At 38.5% G+C, this 19,811-nt stretch overlaps 1 protein-coding gene across 4 annotated transcripts in view; it reads left to right on the top strand.

The window, feature by feature from the left end:
* Positions 1-19,429, top strand: part of Reps2 (RALBP1 associated Eps domain containing 2) — a 293,602-nt gene extending 274,173 nt beyond the window's left edge. For all 4 annotated transcript variants that reach the window (XM_045140337.1, XM_045140334.1, XM_045140335.1 and 1 more), the window contains exons 17-18: positions 2,004-2,109; positions 13,788-19,429. In XM_045140337.1, coding sequence (XP_044996272.1) covers positions 2,004-2,109; positions 13,788-13,856 — 175 coding nt within the window. In that variant the 3' untranslated portion in view covers positions 13,857-19,429. The remainder of the gene's footprint in view (positions 1-2,003; positions 2,110-13,787) is intronic.
* Positions 19,430-19,811: the final 382 nt, after the last annotated feature.

Genomic DNA, 19,811 nt, shown 5'->3' with positions numbered 1-19,811 from the left:
CATAAAAATCAGGACAATTTCCCCATTAAACTACCCAAAGATTTATTTGGTAGTAACAAAAACATAAATTTATATGGAATTTAAAAATTTCAAAACCAGTATGAAATATTTGGTGAATTGTAGTAGATTTTTCTTTTCTTTGTAAATTTTTTTTTTATTTATTTGAGAGCAACAGACACAGAGAGAAAGACAGATAAAGGGAGAGAGAGAGAATGGGCGCGCCAGGGCTTCCAGCCTCTGCAAACGAACTCCAGACACGTGCGCCCCCTTGTTCATCTGGCTAACGTGGGACCTGGGGAACTGAGCCTCGAACCGGGGTCCGTAGGCTTCACAGGCAAGCGCTTAACCGCTAAGCCATCTCTCCAGCCCTCCTTTGAAGGAATTGGTTCACTTCATATAATTTTATATTTTTAGATAACTCCAGAGATACATGCACATTTGGTATTTGTTGAAGTACTATTTATAATAGTTAAGCAATAGAACCAGTCTACATGTCCATTAACAGATAAATGGATGTAGACAATGTATCTATTTACTTCTGCCAGGTGTGGTGGTGCACACCTTTAATCCCAACACTTGAGAGGCAGAGATAGGAGGATCACTGTGAGTTTGATGCCACCCTGAGACTATATAGTGAATTCCAGGTCAGCCTGGGCCAGAATGAGACCCTACCTCAAAAAACAAAAATAAAAAAGAAAGAAAGAAAATGTCCCCATTCAAAATGATATTTTATTCAGCCTTAAGGGAGAATGAAATTATGACATTCTTAGTGAAATAGAAATGTTGTTCATCGTACCAAGAAGACAAAACACTTAGACTCAGAAAGGCAAATATCACATGTTTTCTCTCATATAGGGAACCTAGATTGCACACACGCACACACAGACACACACACACAGACACACACACACAGACACACACGATATGAAAGTAGAAGAGAGACTGTTTGAGGTGAGGGAAAGACATGAGAGGGTAAAGAGTGAGGACCAAATACTAATCAAAGCCTATGATATACTTGAATAAAAATGTCATTATGAATCCATCACTTTGTAAAAACAATATATATACTAATAAAAGTTAAGAAAATTCAAAAGCAGAAAGAAAAGTCTTGATATATTTACTTTTTTGTTCTTTTTTCCTTTCTCATATCCCAGAATTTCTATGTCCTTTTTTTGTCATCCTTTAGTCAGTCTTTTAAGGTAGATCATATTCCCATGGCTTTGCTTCATCCAGAAATCTCTTGGCTTTCCTTTAATTCCTCCTTTTTGGATGTTTTTAGTGGATATAGAATTCTTAGTTTGAGATAAAAGATTGTAAATTATACCTGTGGTGACCATGTTGACTTATCTTTCCAACTGGAGACAGTTTTGAGGAATAAAGAGGGCACTATGAAGACTTAGGGCCCAAACAAAGTAAGCAGAGATTTTACTTGGCAAAGTGGAATACATGTTCACCCTAGTTACACCTGTCCTTTGAATCAATTCTGACTTAGTTAAAAAATACTGATAGTAAAATAGTTTGTGCCTCAAATTTATGCACAAATTCTCTCTCATAAAGAAGCAGAGAAAAAGTAAGGCAGTGCTGTTAAATAAATGTAGAATTATTGCTAAAGAGATTTTTCTATTCTTTTCCACCAGTTTTGTCCATAGGGGCACCACAGGTCTTTTAAATACCATTAATGCTTACAAAAAGGGCATTCATTAATAAGGTTTGTCAGGAGAAATGCTTATATCAAAATGTCTTAGAATACATGGAACAAAAATGTTTGAAAAGGGTCAATTCATGCTTTTATTCAAGTTAGAAAATGGGAGCTATTTCGGGTGTAAATAATTCAGTCTGACAAATTTGTTTCATCTTGGCCTGTGCCTGGCCTGCCTGCCTGCGGCCCTGCCCTCCTGTGAATATGAGATTTTACTGGTGGAGCCCTGGGATGATAACCTGGACCTGTAAGGGTCCAGACCTCTCAGTCCTTTTTCTCAGAAATCTTTGTACTTTTTCCATAGGCAGTCTTCCAAGCAAAAGAAGGCCATTCAGACTGCTATCCGAAAGAACAAAGAGGCTAATGCAGTGCTGGCCAGGTTAAACAGTGAACTCCAGCAGCAGCTCAAGGTAAGGCATGGTTCCCACACTGGGATCCTGAGGTTTTTCCTGGCTTTTTATTTTCCTTGGTTTTGACCATTGGCTGCCTGTCCCTTTCTATATGACCCACCTTTGTTCTCAGAGGCCCTTTGGAAAGTAGAGAATTACTGTATTCAAGTTCCATGGCTTGATTCTTGAATGCTTCGGGGATGATTAATAACTTAATTATGGAGGCTGCATACTGTGAGTGAGTTAAAGGAAACAAAGTCTATTCATTGTATTCTTATTTTAAAAATATTTTATATTTACTTATTTATGAGAGAGAGAGAGAGAGAGAGAGAGAGAGAGAGAGAGAGAGAGAGAGAGGGAGAGAGAAAATGGGTGTGCCAGGGCCTCTAGCCACTGCAAATGAGCTCCAGATACAGCACCACGTGCCTCTGGCTTATGTGGGTAATGGGGACATGAACCTGGGTCCATAGGCTTTGCAGGCAAGCGCCTTAACCACTAAGCCATCTCTAGCCTAAGATGTATTCTTCTCAGTAAAACTTCTGGCTGAGCACTTGCTTAGCTCCCCCAGGGTGGTGTTATACTTCTTTGTAGAAGCAGGCAGCCTGGGGACTATCACAGGTCAACTCCTACCCTGGCACCTTGGAAATGGTATCCTTTCACGTTCTCAAGGACATCCATCCTGTCTTTCTCACCCATTCTCTCCATCATTACCTCCTCTGTTAGTTTCTTGGTGCTATGCTAACAATATGCCATAAATGTGGTGAATTAATACAACAGAAATTCTCTAGCAGCTCTGGAATTTGAAATCAGGGAATCATAATAATCATACTCTCTTCAAAGGCTCTAGAAGAGATTCCTTTCTGATAGATTCAGGTAGTTTCTGGAAATCTCTGATACTCATTGGTCTCTACATATAATGCTGTACTCTCTGCTTCCATTATCACATGGGATTGTTCCTGTGTCTCTCTGTATGTGTGTCCAAATTCCTTTTCTTATTATATACTCCTTAAAGGACCATAGTCCGGATTAGGGCCCATCTGAATTTGCCTCATATTAACCTCATTTTCATGGGATTACATTTGCATATAAGGTCACATTGGCAAGTTCTGAGGTTAGGACTTACACTTATGTTTTGGTGGATCAGGATTCTACTGGATCTTTCCCTGCCCACACATAAACATGCTCCATTTCTCTGGTCCCCTTCATAGCACACTTCCTTAAAACTTATCTTCATTTATTGTCCTACTTCCTAACCAGTGGTTTCTCTCCTCTCTCTCAGTGTTCTGTTGCTTGCTTCCACTCACATTCCTCTCGCCTAGCCAAAGCCAAAGGGCTTGTGATAACATTTGAATTTTCAGAAGAATTTATATAAATGACCATTCCCTCCTCTGAAATCACCTTTTTCATTCTTTGTTTATTTGGTGATCATTTGTTTTAAGACAGAGTCTCACTATGTAGCTCAGGCTGGCCTGACACTTCCTATCCTACTGCAACCTACTGAGTGCTGAGATTACAAACATGCACCACACCATCATGCCTGTCTTTTGAGATCACTTTTGCAACTGGATTTCAAAATGCTAATCTTTCCTAGCTTGCCTTCTACTTCACAAATACTTCTTTAGGCATCCTCTGCTTTCTTCCTCCCTTGATGTCTCTTTACATGCTCTCTCCACACCTTTGCTGCCATATTTTATTATGGAAGCTTCAAATGCACAGAAAATTAGAGTGAATCATACAGGGACTATATGTATGTATGTATGTATATGTGTGTGTATGTATGTATAAATTATATATATATATCCACTTAAGTTAAGCCACTAATTATTTATTATGCTTGTTTTATCATACATATATGCCCATTTTCCTCCCTATCACTTCATTTCACTTTTGACATGTTTATGTAAATGGTAAAACTTCCCTAAATATTTAATATTTTACAGGCTTTTTTATGATGTGAAATTTATGTATACACATCTTAAACATACATTTGTTGAGTTTGTAACACGCGCGCGTGCGCGCACACACACATACACACACACACACACACACACACACACTAGAATTCAAATCCTATTATGTTTGAGAACATTACCATCCTTCCCTCAAACTTCCCCATCTTCCTTTCCCATTATCTCCTGCTCTGCCTACAGAGGCAGCCACTTTTCTGATTTCTGGTATACCACAGTTTTGCCTGTTCTGTAACTCTAGAGATGATAGCCTCCAGAACATACTTTTGTTTAAAGTTTCTGAGATTCATTGATATTGTTTTGTGCATCAGTAATTATCTCCTTTTTATTGCTGCATAATATCCCCTTGGGTGAATATGCCACAAGTTAGTTATCAATTCCATTGACATAAACACTTGAGATGATTTCACTTTCTTAAATTTGTGGATAAAACTGCATCATTAAATGTGTGTGTGTGTGTGTGTGTGTGTGTGTGTGTGTGTGTGTGTGTGTAGATGTTCCCAATACCTCATCACTGAAGCAGACCTAAAATGAACCCAACATGGCTCAGGGAAATTTGTGGAAGAAGGGGCAGAAAGAATGTCAGAGCCACATACGTTGGGTCATGATACACAGAGACATTGCTTTCTATCCATAACTGATGGCTGACCCCACAATGCACGACCTATATTACAACAAGGAAGGTCCCTTTGGAGGGAGTAGGACAGGGAGGAGGCTAACAATGGTACCAACTTGACTGTATTCACTGACTATAAAACTAATAAAAGAAAGGTGTGTGCGTAAATAAGCTCTCATTTCTCTTGGGTAAATATCCTATATTACTTGATAATATGTTAAATCTGAGATTGTTAGGTTCATTAGAACCTGATATACCTTTTCCAAATGTGATGGTAGAATTTTATAACCCTCCACTAATGTACAAGAGTTCTAAATTATTGCCAGCATTTTATGTTATTCTTTTAAATTTTTCCAGTCCTGTGGTAATGTAGTTTTGATCATCATCCCCTTGATGAATAATTATATTGTGTACTTTTTAATATAACTATGCAACTCTCATATATCTCATGAAGCATTTTTGACTATTTTGGCCAGGATTTTTGTTTGTTTGTTTGTTTTGAGGTAGGGTCTCATTCTAGCCCAGGATGACCTGAAATTTATTCTGTAATCCCAGGCTGGCCTTGAACATACAGTGATCCTCCTAGCTGTGCCTCCTGAGTGCTGGGATTGAAGTGGTTTGCCACCACTGCTGGATTTTGGTCAAGGCTTTTTCAGACAAAGTCTTTGTGTAGCCCAGACTGGCCTTGAACTCAGAATCCTTCTGCCTCAGCCTCTTCAGTGTTGAGATTACAGGTATGTGCCACCACATTTGGTGTCTTGGTGTTGTGCTATAGGTAGATGCTTTTTGCATGTTTTGGTTACTAGTAATTATTGGATATATGTTTTGTGAATGCCTTCTTGTAGTCTTTGTTTTACCTGTTTGTCTTATTAACTATCTTTATGAGCAGATGTTTCAAATTTCAATGGAATACAGATTGATCATTTCTTATATTTATTTCTATATAGGGAAACCTGACTTATCTCCATTTTATGAAATTATTCTCATATGTTTTTTTCTTTAACATTTCAGATTATGATTTCTTCTTAAGTTTGTGTATGGTGTGTAGGGTTATATTGCATATTCCCATTTTACTATATACTTTGAAGAGCATTTCATTTCTCCTTTGGGTTACTTTGGTGTAACTAGAAAACATCCAATGGCCTTATAAGTGTAGGTTGATTTCTGAGATTTTCCTGTGTTCCCTTAGTCTAGTTGTCAATCCTTGTGCCAGTGCTACACAGTCTTGATTGCTGTTGCTTTGAGATTAGATAACATAATTCTTTTCAACTTGTTCTTTGTCATGATGCTGTTGGATATTGCAAGTCTTTCGTTTCATGTAATTTTTAGGATTAATGGACCAGTTCCACAAAATAAAAACTGTTAGGATTATCATTAGATTTACATTAAACCTATAGATCAGTTTAAGGAGAATTAACATTTAAACAGTGTTGGGTTTGCTAATCTGCAAGTAGAAGAATCCTTACAATTATTTCATGCTTCTAAAATTTCTCTGAAGAGTTCCAAGTTTTGGGTATGTAAGTCCTGCATATTCTTTGTTAAATTTATCTCAGTTTTTGTGACACTATTTTTAAATGAATTATTATTATTATTATTGTTGTTGTTGTTTTGAGGTAGGGTCTCACTGTAGCCCAGGCTGGCCTGGAATTCACTATGTAGTGTAAGGGTGTCCTCGAACTTGTGATCCTCCTATCTCTGCCTCCCAAGTGCTGGGATTAAAGGCATGCACCACCACACCTGGCAACTGAATTACTATTTTTTTTTTAACAATTATATTCTCTAGTTGAATTTTAAAAAATATTTTTTTTTATTTTAGTTACTTGACAGAGAAAGAGGAAGGGTGAGAGAGAGAGAATGGACACGCCAGGGCCTCCAGCCATTGCAAATGAACTCCATATATGTGTGCCCCCTTGTGCACCAGGCTAATGTGGGTCCTGGGGAATCGAACCTAATGCGAGTCCTTTGGCTTTGCAGGCAAATACCTTAACTGCTAAGCCATCACTCAAGCACCCTAGTTGAATTTTTGAAGGCCACAGAATATAAGATCAATACACAAAATAATCAGTCATATTCCTGTATACAAGTCACAAACAATTGGTAATGGAATTTTTTTAAGTACCACTTTACAATAGATTGCTTCCTCCCCCAGATGAAATACTTTAGTACAAATCTATCAGAATACACACAGGATTTGTATGTTGGAAACTACAAAATTGCTGCTGAAGATGTAAATAAGTATAGAGACATGCTTTCTTTGTGGATTTGAAATATTCAATATAATAGAGCTGTCATTTTCTTCCCAAGTGGTATTTTAGATTTATTGCAATACCAATTAAGATCCCAGCAGGATTTTTGTGAATATAAATAAGCTGATTCATAAATTTACATGTGAGGGCCAAGATACTGGAATTGCTAAAACAAACTTGAAAAGGAAGAACAAACAAATGGAGAAATTTCTTACTGTCAAGAATCACTCCTCAAGAAGATATGGTAAAGAGACTGGGGTTTAGATCATCAGATTAAAATAGAGTTCTGAAACAGACCACATGGATATGGATTTGATCTAGAACAAAGATGCAAAATCAATTCATGAACCTTGCTAAGTCTCACATATTATGCAAAGTTTTACTTAAAATGGTTCATAGATATAAATGTAAAACTTAACAATATAAAGCATTTAGAAGGAAAATAAAGGGAACAATCTTTAGGGCTTGAGGTTAGAAATGACTCCAGTATAATCAAATGACTGAAAGAATAATCTTTTTAAAATTTAAAATTATTAAATTTTGACTTCATTAATTTTAAGCACTTTTACTCCGCAAAAGGCATTGTTAAGAGAATTAAGAACAAGCTACAAACTGAGATAAAATATTTTCAACTGACATATTTGGCAAAGAAGTTATGTCACACTATACAAAGAACTCTTAAGAGGGTCCATTGGGAGGGGGTAGATCATGGATGAAACTAAATAATGGTACCAAAATGCCTGTATTTGCTGAAAAGAAAACTAATAAATTAAATTTTAAAAAAAAGAACTCTTAAAACTCAAGATTAAGAACTCTCATAACTCAAATATTTCATTTTAAAACTGGGCAAAAGGGCCCAATAGACACTTCACCACAGAATACACAAGGATGGCAGAGAAGCACATGAGATTCAATGTTATTAGCCACTTGGGAAATGAAAATTTTGACCATAGTTACATGTTGCTGCATACCAAATTGCTAAAACAAACAAAAAAGTGGCAGCACCAAGTGCTAGTCACTAGGACACCCAGGTATTGGTGGTGAGAATGCAAAATGGTCCCCTCCGGGCTGGAGAGATGGCTTAGCGGTTAAGCGCTTGCCTGTGAAGCCTAAGGACCCCGGTTCGAGGCTCAGTTCCCCAGATCCCACGTTAGCCAGGCGCACAAGGGGGCGCACGCGTCTGGAATTCGTTTGCAGAGGCTGGAAGCCCTGGCGCGCCCATTCTCTCTCTCTCCCTCTATCTGTCTTTCTCTCTGTGTCTGTCGCTCTCAAATAAATAAAGAAATAAATTTAAAAAATGGTCCCCTCCCTCTATAAAATAAACCAGTAATTGTAGGAAGTTACACTTCCCTGTGCCCTTGAAGTCCCATTCCTGGATGTCTCCCATGGAGAAATGAAAGCTTACGTTCACTCAAATCTCTGTGCATGAGTGTTAGACCAGGAGGGCGGAATGTGGCGTCCTCTTCTTTTGTTCTTCCACCTCATTTCCCTGAAACGGAGTCTCTCACTGACCTGGAACTCCAGTTTTTGGATAGATGGGCTGGCCAGGCACCTCTGGGGATCCTCTAGTCTCTATTCCCTTCAGCACTGCAGTTACAGGCAGTTATAATGCTTTCGCATGGCTGGGGTGGGGGGCAGGGGGAGCACCTGACCAAAAGCAGCTGATAGGAGGAAAGGATTTATTTTGACTTAGCCTTGAGGGGAAACTTCATAATGGCAGGGAAAAGCAGGGTACAAGCAGAGGCTGGCCTCACCTCCTTACCACAACAGGTTGAACAGCAGAAAGTGTGTGAGCTCCCCCCCTCTTTCTGGCAAAGGGGAAGCTGCTGGCTACAAAACCCACCAAACCCACTGCCAGCAGCATGCCTCCTCCAGCAAGGCTCCACCACCCAGACTGCCCCCAGCTGGAGATTGTGCACTCAAAACACACGAGTTAAGGAGGGACATCTGATGCAAACCACCCCACAGTCATGTACAGCCATGCACAGCTTTTTTACATGGATGCTGGGGATTGCACTCAGGTCCTTAGTGCTTGTACAGCACATGTTCTTACCCGCTGAGCCATCTCCCTAGCCCCTGTCATACAAGTTTCATTTGTCAGATTCAAACGTAGAAACAATGCCACTGTCCTTCAAAGGATGAATGGGTAAACCAGGGCACTTTCATATCATGTAATAGTTCTCAACAGTAAAATAGAATGATATAGACAGCAAGTTGGGTAAAGCTCAAAGATATTATGCCAAGTCAGATGAAACAGCAGCAGAAGGTTATGATATCTTCAATTTGACATTATTGAAAAGGCAAAGCTGTAGTGATGGCAAACACAGTGGTTGTGGTGGGTTATGCATGTAGTGAGACTTTGTATATACATGACTTCATAAAAGGGAGCACTCAGATTGATAGGACATATCCTGTGGTATCTATTAAACAAATCTACACAGCTGTCAGAATTCAGAGAAGTATATACTAAAAGAAAATATAGCAAATTTTAGCCTATCATAATTTTAAAAACACCAAAATTCATTTAACTATGAACCTTGTATGTGAACTTGTTTCTGCTTTAGTTTGTGTTTTGTTTGGCTTTGATTCTTGCTCCCTCCTCCCTGTGTTTTTGGGTAAATTGATTTCATTTATTATTTCTTGAATACTTTTTATTTATTTGCAAGCAGAGCGAGAAAGAGAGAGAAGAAGAGAATGAACATCAGGGCCTCTAACCACTCTAGATGCATGCACCACTTTGTGCATCCAGCTTTATGTGGGTCCTGGGGAATGGAACCCTGGTCATTAGGCTTTTCAGGCAAGCGCCTTAACTGGTGAGCCATTTCTTCAGCCCCATTTATTATGTTTGTTAGTTTTTGAGACAGGGTAGCATGTTGCTCAGGCTGGCTTCAAACTTGTTATGTAGCCGAGACTGGCCTTGAATTCCTGATCCTCCTGCCTCCACCTCCCATGTGCTAAGATTGCAGATGTGTGCCACCATTGTTCTTTTAAAAATGGATTTATATGAAAGGGAGAGAGCAATATTGAATGGGCAGGGGAGAAGAAGAGAGAATATACCAGGGCCTTTTGCCACTGCAAATGAACTCCACACTCATGAGGTGCATCTGGCTTTACGTGGGCACTGGGGTATGAACCTGGACCATCAGGGTTTGCAAGTGCCTTTAACTTCTGAGCCACCTCTCTCTAGCCCTTCATTGTTCTTTATACATAATAAACTGGTTTTTCTTTTTTTGTTTGTTTATTTTTATTTGAGAGCAACAGACAGAGAGAAAGAGGCAGATAGAGAGAGAATGGGTGCACCAGGGCCTCCACCCACTGCCAATGAACTCCACACATGTGTGCCCCCTTGTTCATCTGGCTAACGTGGGTCCTGGGGAATAGAGCCTCAAACCAGGGTCCTTAGGCTTCACAGGCAAGCACTTAATTGCTAAACTATCTCTCTAGCCCTAAACTGTTTTTAATTTGGAAAATCATCCATTTATTTCTAGAAGTTTTCTTAGTGTTTAGTGTTATTACTTCTCCTAACCCATTTTTACCTGTTCTTTTTTCACAAATTTAATTCAAGCATTGATTCTCTTTGACTGATTTTCTTTCATATATTTCTTTTGTATTTTCCTTGCTCCTTTCTCTCTTTATTAGTTCTGGAGATGTACTTAATTTGAAATTCTAAATCTCTTATTTAATAACAAAGAGTTCATGTTTTATTCTTTGATTATTTTTCTAATATCCTATTCTTATTTCATATTATAATGTATTTGTGTAATGATATTTGTTCTTCCTAAATAGTTGTTTTCTGTTATGTTGGATCTGTTTCATCTTACATGCTTTCCTTCAATATCTGATGACCCTTCTTTGCTGATGTTGAAGAGGAGAATGAAAACATTGATAGGAAGTTCATAGAATATTGGAAGAGTCCTTAAGGTCCTGTTCCAGCTATCTATGTAGGCTGTATAGTTGGAGAACCACGAAAGACAGTTATCATTGGCTCTTGCTTGTTGATATGATTGCAGACAGCAGCGAGGAGGCTATTTTGGTTTCCTGTGTGGAAGGAAAACCCACATTGAGGTTAGTTCCCCAGCTCTAAAACCCATAGAATAGACGTGCTTAGTTGCTCTCAGAATCCCCCCAGGTCCCCAGCAATTTGCTAAGTCATTTACCATTACTCAGTTTGCCTCTTCGCTTAAAAAATTAATTTCTGGGTCTGGACAGATGACTTAACAGTTAAGGTGCTTGCCTGCGAAGCCTAAGGACCTGGGTTCAATTCCCCAGTACCCACATAAGGCAGATGCACAATGTGGTGCATGCGCCTGGAGGTCATTTGCAATGGCTAGAAGCTCTAGAATGCCCATTCTCTCTCTCTGTGTGTTTCTCTCAAACAAATAAATAAAATATTAAATAATTTCTGTTATTTCTTTGTCTCTGTCTTCCCTTTCTTATGGGCCTATGACTTCTTATATTATACCAGAAGGGAGTGAGTATGGCCCTATGGTGGTCATCCATCTTTACCTGAAATCTCTGTACTATTTTTCTAGATTATGCTACACATTCCCATGGGCTAATGAAACTATCTTTGTATCTCAAACTCCACCACCATTTGTAGATATGAATATCCAACTTGTTACTTACTCTTTTCTCTTTAGATATCTAATATCAGATACTTCATTTTCCTGGAATGCCCATCTAATTTTTAAATATTATTTATTTATTATGTATGTGTCTATGTTTGTGGGGGGGGCAGGGAGGGAGGGAGAGTGAGTATGGGCACATCTTGCCATTGCAAAGGAACTCCAGAAGCATGTGCTATGTTGTGTATCTGGCTTTACATGGATACTGGGGAATCAGACTTGGGTCGACAGGCTGTGTAAGCAAGTACCTTTAACCACTGAGCAATCTTACCAATCCCTGGAATGCCCATTTCTTATTCAATTTTCCTTCTTCTCAGTTAATGCTGCTACTAGCCATCTACTTTCCTGTTTGTGGGGGAGTAACAGTGAGGCAGGACCTTGCTATGTTGCCCCAAATGGACTAGCATTTGCCATGTTGCCAAGGCTGACCTTTACTCATAACGCTTCTCCTTAAAGGCCCTAGTACTGGGATTGCCCACCTGTAGTTCCCTACTTTCTTGAACCCCAAATCACAGGAGTCATTCTAAAAGTTTTCTTCTCTCCAACTTCAGTTCTAGATTCACGACACATCCAGACTACATTCACTCCTCTTCCTCTTTATGGCTACCACCCTTATGGAAACCATTTTTCTTTCCCACCGGGGTCCATATGTTGACCTCTCAATTGTTCCCGTTTCTACTCTTGCGCTGCTATAATACTGTTTACACATAGCCTGAGTGAGAATTTGCAGTTAAAATTTGAATCATGCCTTTTCCCTGATTGGAAGCTGTTAGCCAGCTTTTTGTCTTGGTGACATGACACTTGCAGTACTCAGTTTATAAGCTCTTGATTTCAGAGGCTTCTCTCCATGCTTGCTTGGTCTCATTGCTTTGTGCCTGGGGCAAGGTAGTAAATCATGTAGCAGAGGAATTCTATATATGTTATGGCAGCCAAGAAGAAAAGGGGAGGGCAGGATATTTTTTCTTATTTTTTTAAATATAAAAAGTTTTTATGAATCTATATTAGTTGTATTTAACATAATAATGGATTTCATTATAACTTTTTCATACAGCTATAAGATGTATTTGATCATATTTATCCCCATTAACTTCTCTTGTCCCCATCTACTCCTGCTGATCACCTTCCACTTCCCACATAGTCCACCCTCTACTTTCATGTATTGGTTTTGGTCTTTTTTTTTTTTTTTTTTTTTGAGGCCCAGTCTAATTAGGTTTCTTACAGGAACATTGGTGAGCGGTTATTTACAGGGCATGAGTTACTTACCAGTGAGGCAAAAATCTTGATATCTGTGTCAAGGCCATGCCTCCAGTGACTTAACTTCTCCCCCATCAGGTCCTACCTCATAATTTTTCCCATCACCTCTCAATAGCACTGACAGCTAGGGATGAAGTGTATTAGATGCTTTTCTAGCTGCTGTGACCAAATACCTCACAAGAAGCAACTTCAGGCAGGATTTATTTTGTCTCACTCTTTAAGGGACTACAGTCTATTATGGCAAGGTGACAGGAATAGCTGGTGGCTCTGGCAGTGGAACTGGGAGGCAGATGGTTTTATCTCAGTAGAGCAGGAAGCAGAAAGGTCAGGCTGGGGATTGCGCCTCAGTGATCTACTTCAACCAGGTAGGCCCTGTCTCCTAAAGGTTCCACATCCTCTCCCCAGATATCACTCAGTAGCTATGAACCATGCGCTTAAATATGCGAACCTGTAGGAGACATTTCACATTTAACCATAACTAACCAAGCCTTCATTGCACATGGTTTCGAGGGATAGTTCTGGTCCAGACTACAACAGTCAGGGTCAATGCTGTCCATTTCCACAATGCAGTTTGAATGCAATGCATACTCTGCTAATAAGACCCTGTGGAATATAGCTTCCGCCTCAGTCTTTGACTTTATCTCTTGCCAGTGTCTGTGGGATCTCCCCCATAAGACTTTCAATATTGAAAGTCATTCTCTGCCAGTTACTGAGCCTACAAATCAGACAAGACTAGAGTTATAGAGGAGAGTTAATGAGTTTCATCATCTTCAGAAAATACTTGATAACTTATGAGTTGTGAAACCCCCTTTGTCTAATCACCAGCATTGAATGTAATATCTTCTAGTCCACATAGTATTGGCTTATATAAATCTTACATGTTTGTTAGTCCAGTTCTAAATTTCCTTTGAAATATCTAACGAACTAGAGATAAATCTAGGAAATGACTCTTATGCTTTTGTTTTTCTTCCCTATGTTTTGTACAACTCAGGAGGTTCATCAGGAACGGATTGCATTGGAAAACCAACTGGAACAACTTCGTCCAGTCACCGTGTTGTGACCTCCCAAGCTTCAAGTGACAGTGTGTGACCTTGTCTGCCAAGCTATTTCTTTAGAATGTTTTAGTCCAACTACTTGTCATAAATGTTTGACTGTCAAAATCTGTGAGCAGCACAATATAATCTGTATGATCTCTCTTGCAGTTTACTTGTGTGTTTTACTGTGGTGGAAAAAATTACTTCAACTGATTATTATACTTAAAATGCAATTAGATACTTAGGAAGCTGAAATAGGAGGATAGAAAGTTCAAGGCCAGCCTAAGCAACTTAGGCTGAGATTTTTATCTCAAAATAAAAAGCAAAAAGAGGACTGGGGAGATACTTCAGTGCTAGAACACTTACTTAGTATGTGCAGTGTTTAATCCCCAGTATCATACAAATATTGTACTTATCAGCAGAGATTATTTCCCATTCTTACCTACTTTCTCAAAGTATTACATGCTGCTTCTTACAAAAGCCAGTCTTCTGGCAAGTAATTTAGAGCATTATTTAAAGAATTTATAATTTTTATAAAATCTTATAACCAAGTACCATCAGAATACATCTTTTATTTTTGTATGTATATCACATACATTAGGTTGGTTCCCTGAATAATTGGGATTCCGACTGGATAGTCTTTGGCATGAGAATAATAAAACAAAAGAGCTCAAATAAAATTAAAACATTAAATTTAGACTGGCGCTGTGCCCTCTACCACTGTATGCCAAAAAATGCTTCTCTAGTGCCATTTTGATACTATATCTAGCTATAAATAATACATGACTATTGTTTTCTGTTGAATGTCAAAGACTTATTGGGTCTTTACACCTCTGTGAAGTGGAGATTTTGGCAATAAGCTATTTAACTTGGCTGGTCTAGGCCATTGACCCAGATAACTCAGTCCTTTCATGTAAATTTGTAAATTCTGGGGCAAGCACAATTTATTTTAACTGCCTTGCCAGAACAAATTAAATAAATAGCTACCAGATCTCAACTTCTGTCCTTCATAGGATAACATCTGTAAATGGAAAAGTTTAGAAACCACCTATCAAATATGAAATGCTGGATTGACAAGTATTTGTTGTTTGAACCCAGGTATCCAGCCCGAGGAGGAAAAAGGAAATGGTTACCAATTTCCCAATAATCACTAGTGGTTATTTTGTTTTCATTATTGTAGCCTGAACTGTGAAAGTATTGGGTGTAAAGAAATAATGAAAGAATGTGGTCCTCCCACTGGCTATATGACTGTTCTCCATGAAGTGGACTCTTGTATGCAGTTCAGGGGAGCTCAACTAGCTGGTGTGGGTGAGGTAACGTGTGATCAAATTGCAGAAGCTAGTGTCCTTTAGAAATTTAGGTAGAAAGCAAAGTTGAAAGTGATAAACGACCAACCCTGTACGTTCATAGGGTTCCTGGTTCACGGACCCGTACAGGGCCTGCCAACTTCTGCATTGCTCTGAGAGACTTAAGAGCATGACACAGGGCTCCTGTGCATTTTTCTAACTTATCCATTCTTTGGATAGTGGAATTAGGTGTGCCTAAGGCCCTTTTTGAAATGGTTTTAGATAGATTTTTGATATGTACGATTAAGCTGTTGATTTCAATAGAACTGAGAGATTTTAGCAAAAGTAGGCATTTATTTAATACTTCCTTGTTCCATTGGCAAGCTTCATCAGCAGCTGAAAGGCAGAAGAGAACAGCTCAAACAGATGATGTTTTTTTTCCAAAGAAAAACAAAGTTTTGAATCTCTTCCATGCATATTTAAGGATTTTAAACTGATTTGATTTTGAAAGTCATGAAACTTGAACTATTTCTGCATTTTCTCTTCTCCTTTGGCTGCCCTGTTTTTGTTCTTGTGGGGGAAAGTTGGGAGCATGTTTAAACCCTTCCTGAGATTATGAATAGGTCAATGCAAATGTCCAGGTAAACTTCTTATTCCATGTGCTGAGATCTGGGGGCTGCAACACATTTTATCAGCATTGTTTTTATTGTGGATGTTTCACAGCATGTTTGGCTTTTGGTACATCCAATCCAGGAAAGGTTAACCTATGCACTTTATCTCAAAATCATCTAATGCACTCACTCTGGATAGCACTTCATAGCCACCAACCAACCCTGTAGCCTAAGGAATGTTAATCTATACTATGCATTTGAAAAACATTGATATTCTTTCCCCTCCTACCCTGTCCCTCATGGATGGAGTCAATGACAAAAACAACTAAATCAGATTTGAACTTTGCTTAGTTGGCTTGATTTTCCTTATAGGGAAAAAAAAAAATACTTGCACTGGACAATCAAAGCCCTCCGAGTTTCACAGTCTCACCAATATATTTCTTGTGGTGCTGGGGATTGAACCCAGAACCACATGCATGCTAGGCAAGTGCTGGGCCATGCCTCCCGTGCTTCACCAGTATTTTAGGATAGGCATTGCATTAAAGCACACTTAAGTAATATCTATTACCCAACATTTTTACCTGGATTTAATTTTGATCAGTTTATTAGTTACTTAGAAATAGGTTTTATTGAAAAAAAGATGGTCTGTATGTACAGACACACATACTACTACTGTTATTATCTAACTAGTACTCATCCTCTTATTTATCTGTTTGCTTAGGATGTGTGCTTTTAACTAAAGGATTATGATGCCTAGTAATGTTTCTTCTAATATGATTTATTAGTAAAAGCCTCTGATATGATTTGGAGGTAGGCTAGCATATTGAAATCACCTAAAACATCTGCTCTACAATTAGATTTGCTTGTTTGGCAGAATCCTACAGAGTGAAGGTCAATGCTGACCCCACTTATGGGCCCTTAATTGCCTTGTTAAGTGATCTTCCCCCATAGGGATCCTTCTTTCCCACACATGAAAGTACAATAGGAGCTGATAGTGGGCTTATTGGGGCTTTCAGCACAGGTAGCATACTGCTTTTGGCCACCTTTCTATTCCTAGTCCTGAAGTAAAAACCAAATTAATCACCCCCCACTGCAGATATTTTTCCTAGTTGGAAAGATCTAACTGCTTTACAGATATTGGACAATTACTTCAGTACTTGGAACTAATTGGGAAAGGAGTCACCCTAGCTGGAAGTTGTAGCCATATGAATAGGATGTCAGAGCTGGGCAGGAATGGTGCACATCTCCTGAAGCCAGAATGTAGGAAACTAAGACCCTAAGAATCAGGAGTTTTGGGGTCAAGGATCCATAGAAAGATACAGCTATTGGTAGAGTAGGGATACTAGCCTGATTTTATGGATTCCAAGTTGAGTCCTCTATCAATACGAAACATAGAAGAGATTTTTCTATTTATTGTGTTGAATTTTATTGACTTAATTGATCTTTAAATATGAAGACCTATTCTGAAGAGCTTTAGATAGAGATGTTTCTCTTAGATTCAAATGGAAAGTAAAGTCTGAATGGAAATAATACCATTGAACTCTTCTTTTAATGCCTCACCTTTGATGGTGCAATAAGTTACTCTGAATTTCTTGGCAGAACTTTTGACAGCTATTACTTTGAATAGATTCCATTCCCATAGTCCTTATGGGACTTGGTTTTTAAAATAGACTACTAGCATTTAAATGAAATCAATATGTAGCAAGTTACAGTTTTTTTTTCGAATATGTCTTTGGTTGCTTGAGTCCCAAATGTTCAATTTTAGCACATTTTAGAGTAAGTAATCAAAAACATAAACTTTGACTTTATTCCAACATCTGAACTATCTTAAACTACTTTTAGATGTGATTTGATTCTATATCTGTATCTAAATATTTGTCAGTGTCTTCAGTGATAACAATAGGTATATAATTAGATCAATAAGATAATATCTGGAATTGATATGTTTGTGTTTCTTGCAGTTAAGGCAAACATTTGCAAATATCTTCATCTTAGCAGTAGTTGAAAAGAGCTGAATTACAGTATCAACACCTTAGAGCTAAAAGCATTTGCTCAACAAACTACAATCCAACCTCTGACTATATTTTTATCAAGGAAATGTGATTTTTAAAATCTAAAAACAAAAATTTAACATCTCATGGCAACCAGATCCTCCCATGTTTCCAATAAGTAGGCTCATTAGGTTGTGGTTTGAAGATTGTGGGTGTGAACACAGTGAAATAGTAGTTACGGAAGTCTCTTTCTCTCTCTAGTTAAACAGAACACTAGTAACTGGTGTCTCTTTCCAACTGGTTTGCTGTTTCAAGTGTGTTTTTTAAAGGTCTGACTTCAAAGGATAAGTTGAATTTATATTCTAGTTATGAGTGTTATGATCTTTTATATCATAATTCAGTGTGGTTCAAGTTCCTAGTAAGAAGTGCAGGGTTGGGTTTGTAGAGTCCTCAGCCCACATAGCTTGCTTTTCTTTCAGCAAAGGCTAATGGAGACTGTTCACCAACACCAACATATTGGTCAGTTGTGGTAATTTGAGTGGATATTACTGTAGGCCACCCCACTCTGCTTTTTTGTGGAGAAAAATGCATCTAATTATGTGAGCCTCCCAAGAACAGCAGACAAGGAGGGCCAGACTAAAAGCAATGCATTCTAAGAGTAGCTGCCCACTCCAAACAGGCTTTCAGAGGGTATCTTGTGAATCCTTGAAGCAGCCATTATGTTAGTGTGAGCAAGAAAGCCTGGAAACAGTTACTTCTAGGACTTTAGAATTATTACTAAACCCATATGATGGTAAAGAAACCTTTATGAGGAAGGGTTTTAGGTGATAGCTGATAGTACTTGTTCTGCTTACAGAAGCCTTGCTTGACTGTCAAGAATTAGAGAATGTTCATTTTTCATGTCCATGGAAGGTGTGGGAAAGTACATTTATGATTCTGAAGACCAGAGGATAGCAGGCTTTTAGGGGGCTTAAACTGGAATTTGAGGGCTGTAGTGAGGAAACCCTGAGGCACTAGGTTCATCGCACCCTGTAGGAGAATTGACTCTCAAGCAACTTCAGTGAGCTCTGGCATGGGACTGAACACAACCCCGCTGTATACAGCTTAGATCAACTATAGTGTACTGCTTTTGTTTTAAGTCTAGTTGTGTGATAGCTTCAATTCAACCATCTCTGGAGCTACAATACCCTCTTTTTAGCACTGCCATTCATTTTGTCTTTAGCACAAATAAGATTTTAAGTGAGCCAGAAGCAAAAGAGCCATTTTAGTCTTCATAGCTATTGGCTAAGAGAGATAATGAACTGACTGTCTATTTTAACCTTGAAAGTAAAAATGTATATTATATTTTTTCACTACAGGTACATGCAACAGTAAAAATAAATGTAACCACAAAGTATATATTTGATGCTTTCTGTCTTTTCATGATAATATGCTACAAGTTGTGTGAATATTTTACTCAGCTAGAGTCTCATTCATTTGCTAAACATTGGGAACATTCTGTGTGTATTTACCTGAAGCATAAATAAATCCTTGAGAGTGTCCTATATTTGGATTGTGATTTGTAGACTCAAGCTAACTTTACTGCCTCTTTTTCACACTTGTTGAAAAATCTGTGAAGAACATGTTAAGTTAAGGCTATCCATCTTGGAAAATGTACATGTTGTGAAACTGGGGTGCTATGTTAAAAATAAATGTATAACTATTAAGTGGCTTTTATGGAGTCTCAGTGTCAATTTTGTGGTGTCATTGACATTTAATACAGGTGATGTAAAAAGAGCTGTGCCAGGGGGCTTCCCATTGAATTAAAGTCTGAAATTGGGTTGGTTTCAGTCTTCTGGTGATCTAAGAGAAGTTCTTCAACATTTGCATATAGTAAGCACTTGGCAGTCATGGGGTATCGTGGCCAACTCAGTGCTTTTTAAAGGTCCACTGGATTGAAATTTGGTTCAATGTGAGGCTAGCTTTATTTTGTCAAAATTATTTTTGTTTGAGAATGCCTATACTCCCAATCACATGGGAGGCTAAGGTAGGAGACAGTGAGGTTTGGGTCATTTTGGGCTACATGGTAAGTTAAAGGCTAGGTTGGGATATGT

Source organism: Jaculus jaculus, chromosome X, assembly GCF_020740685.1.
Source record: "Jaculus jaculus isolate mJacJac1 chromosome X, mJacJac1.mat.Y.cur, whole genome shotgun sequence".
NCBI lineage: Eukaryota > Metazoa > Chordata > Mammalia > Rodentia > Dipodidae > Jaculus > Jaculus jaculus.
Note: the sequence above shows the minus strand (reverse complement) of the source record. Positions and strands in the feature narration are given on the sequence as shown.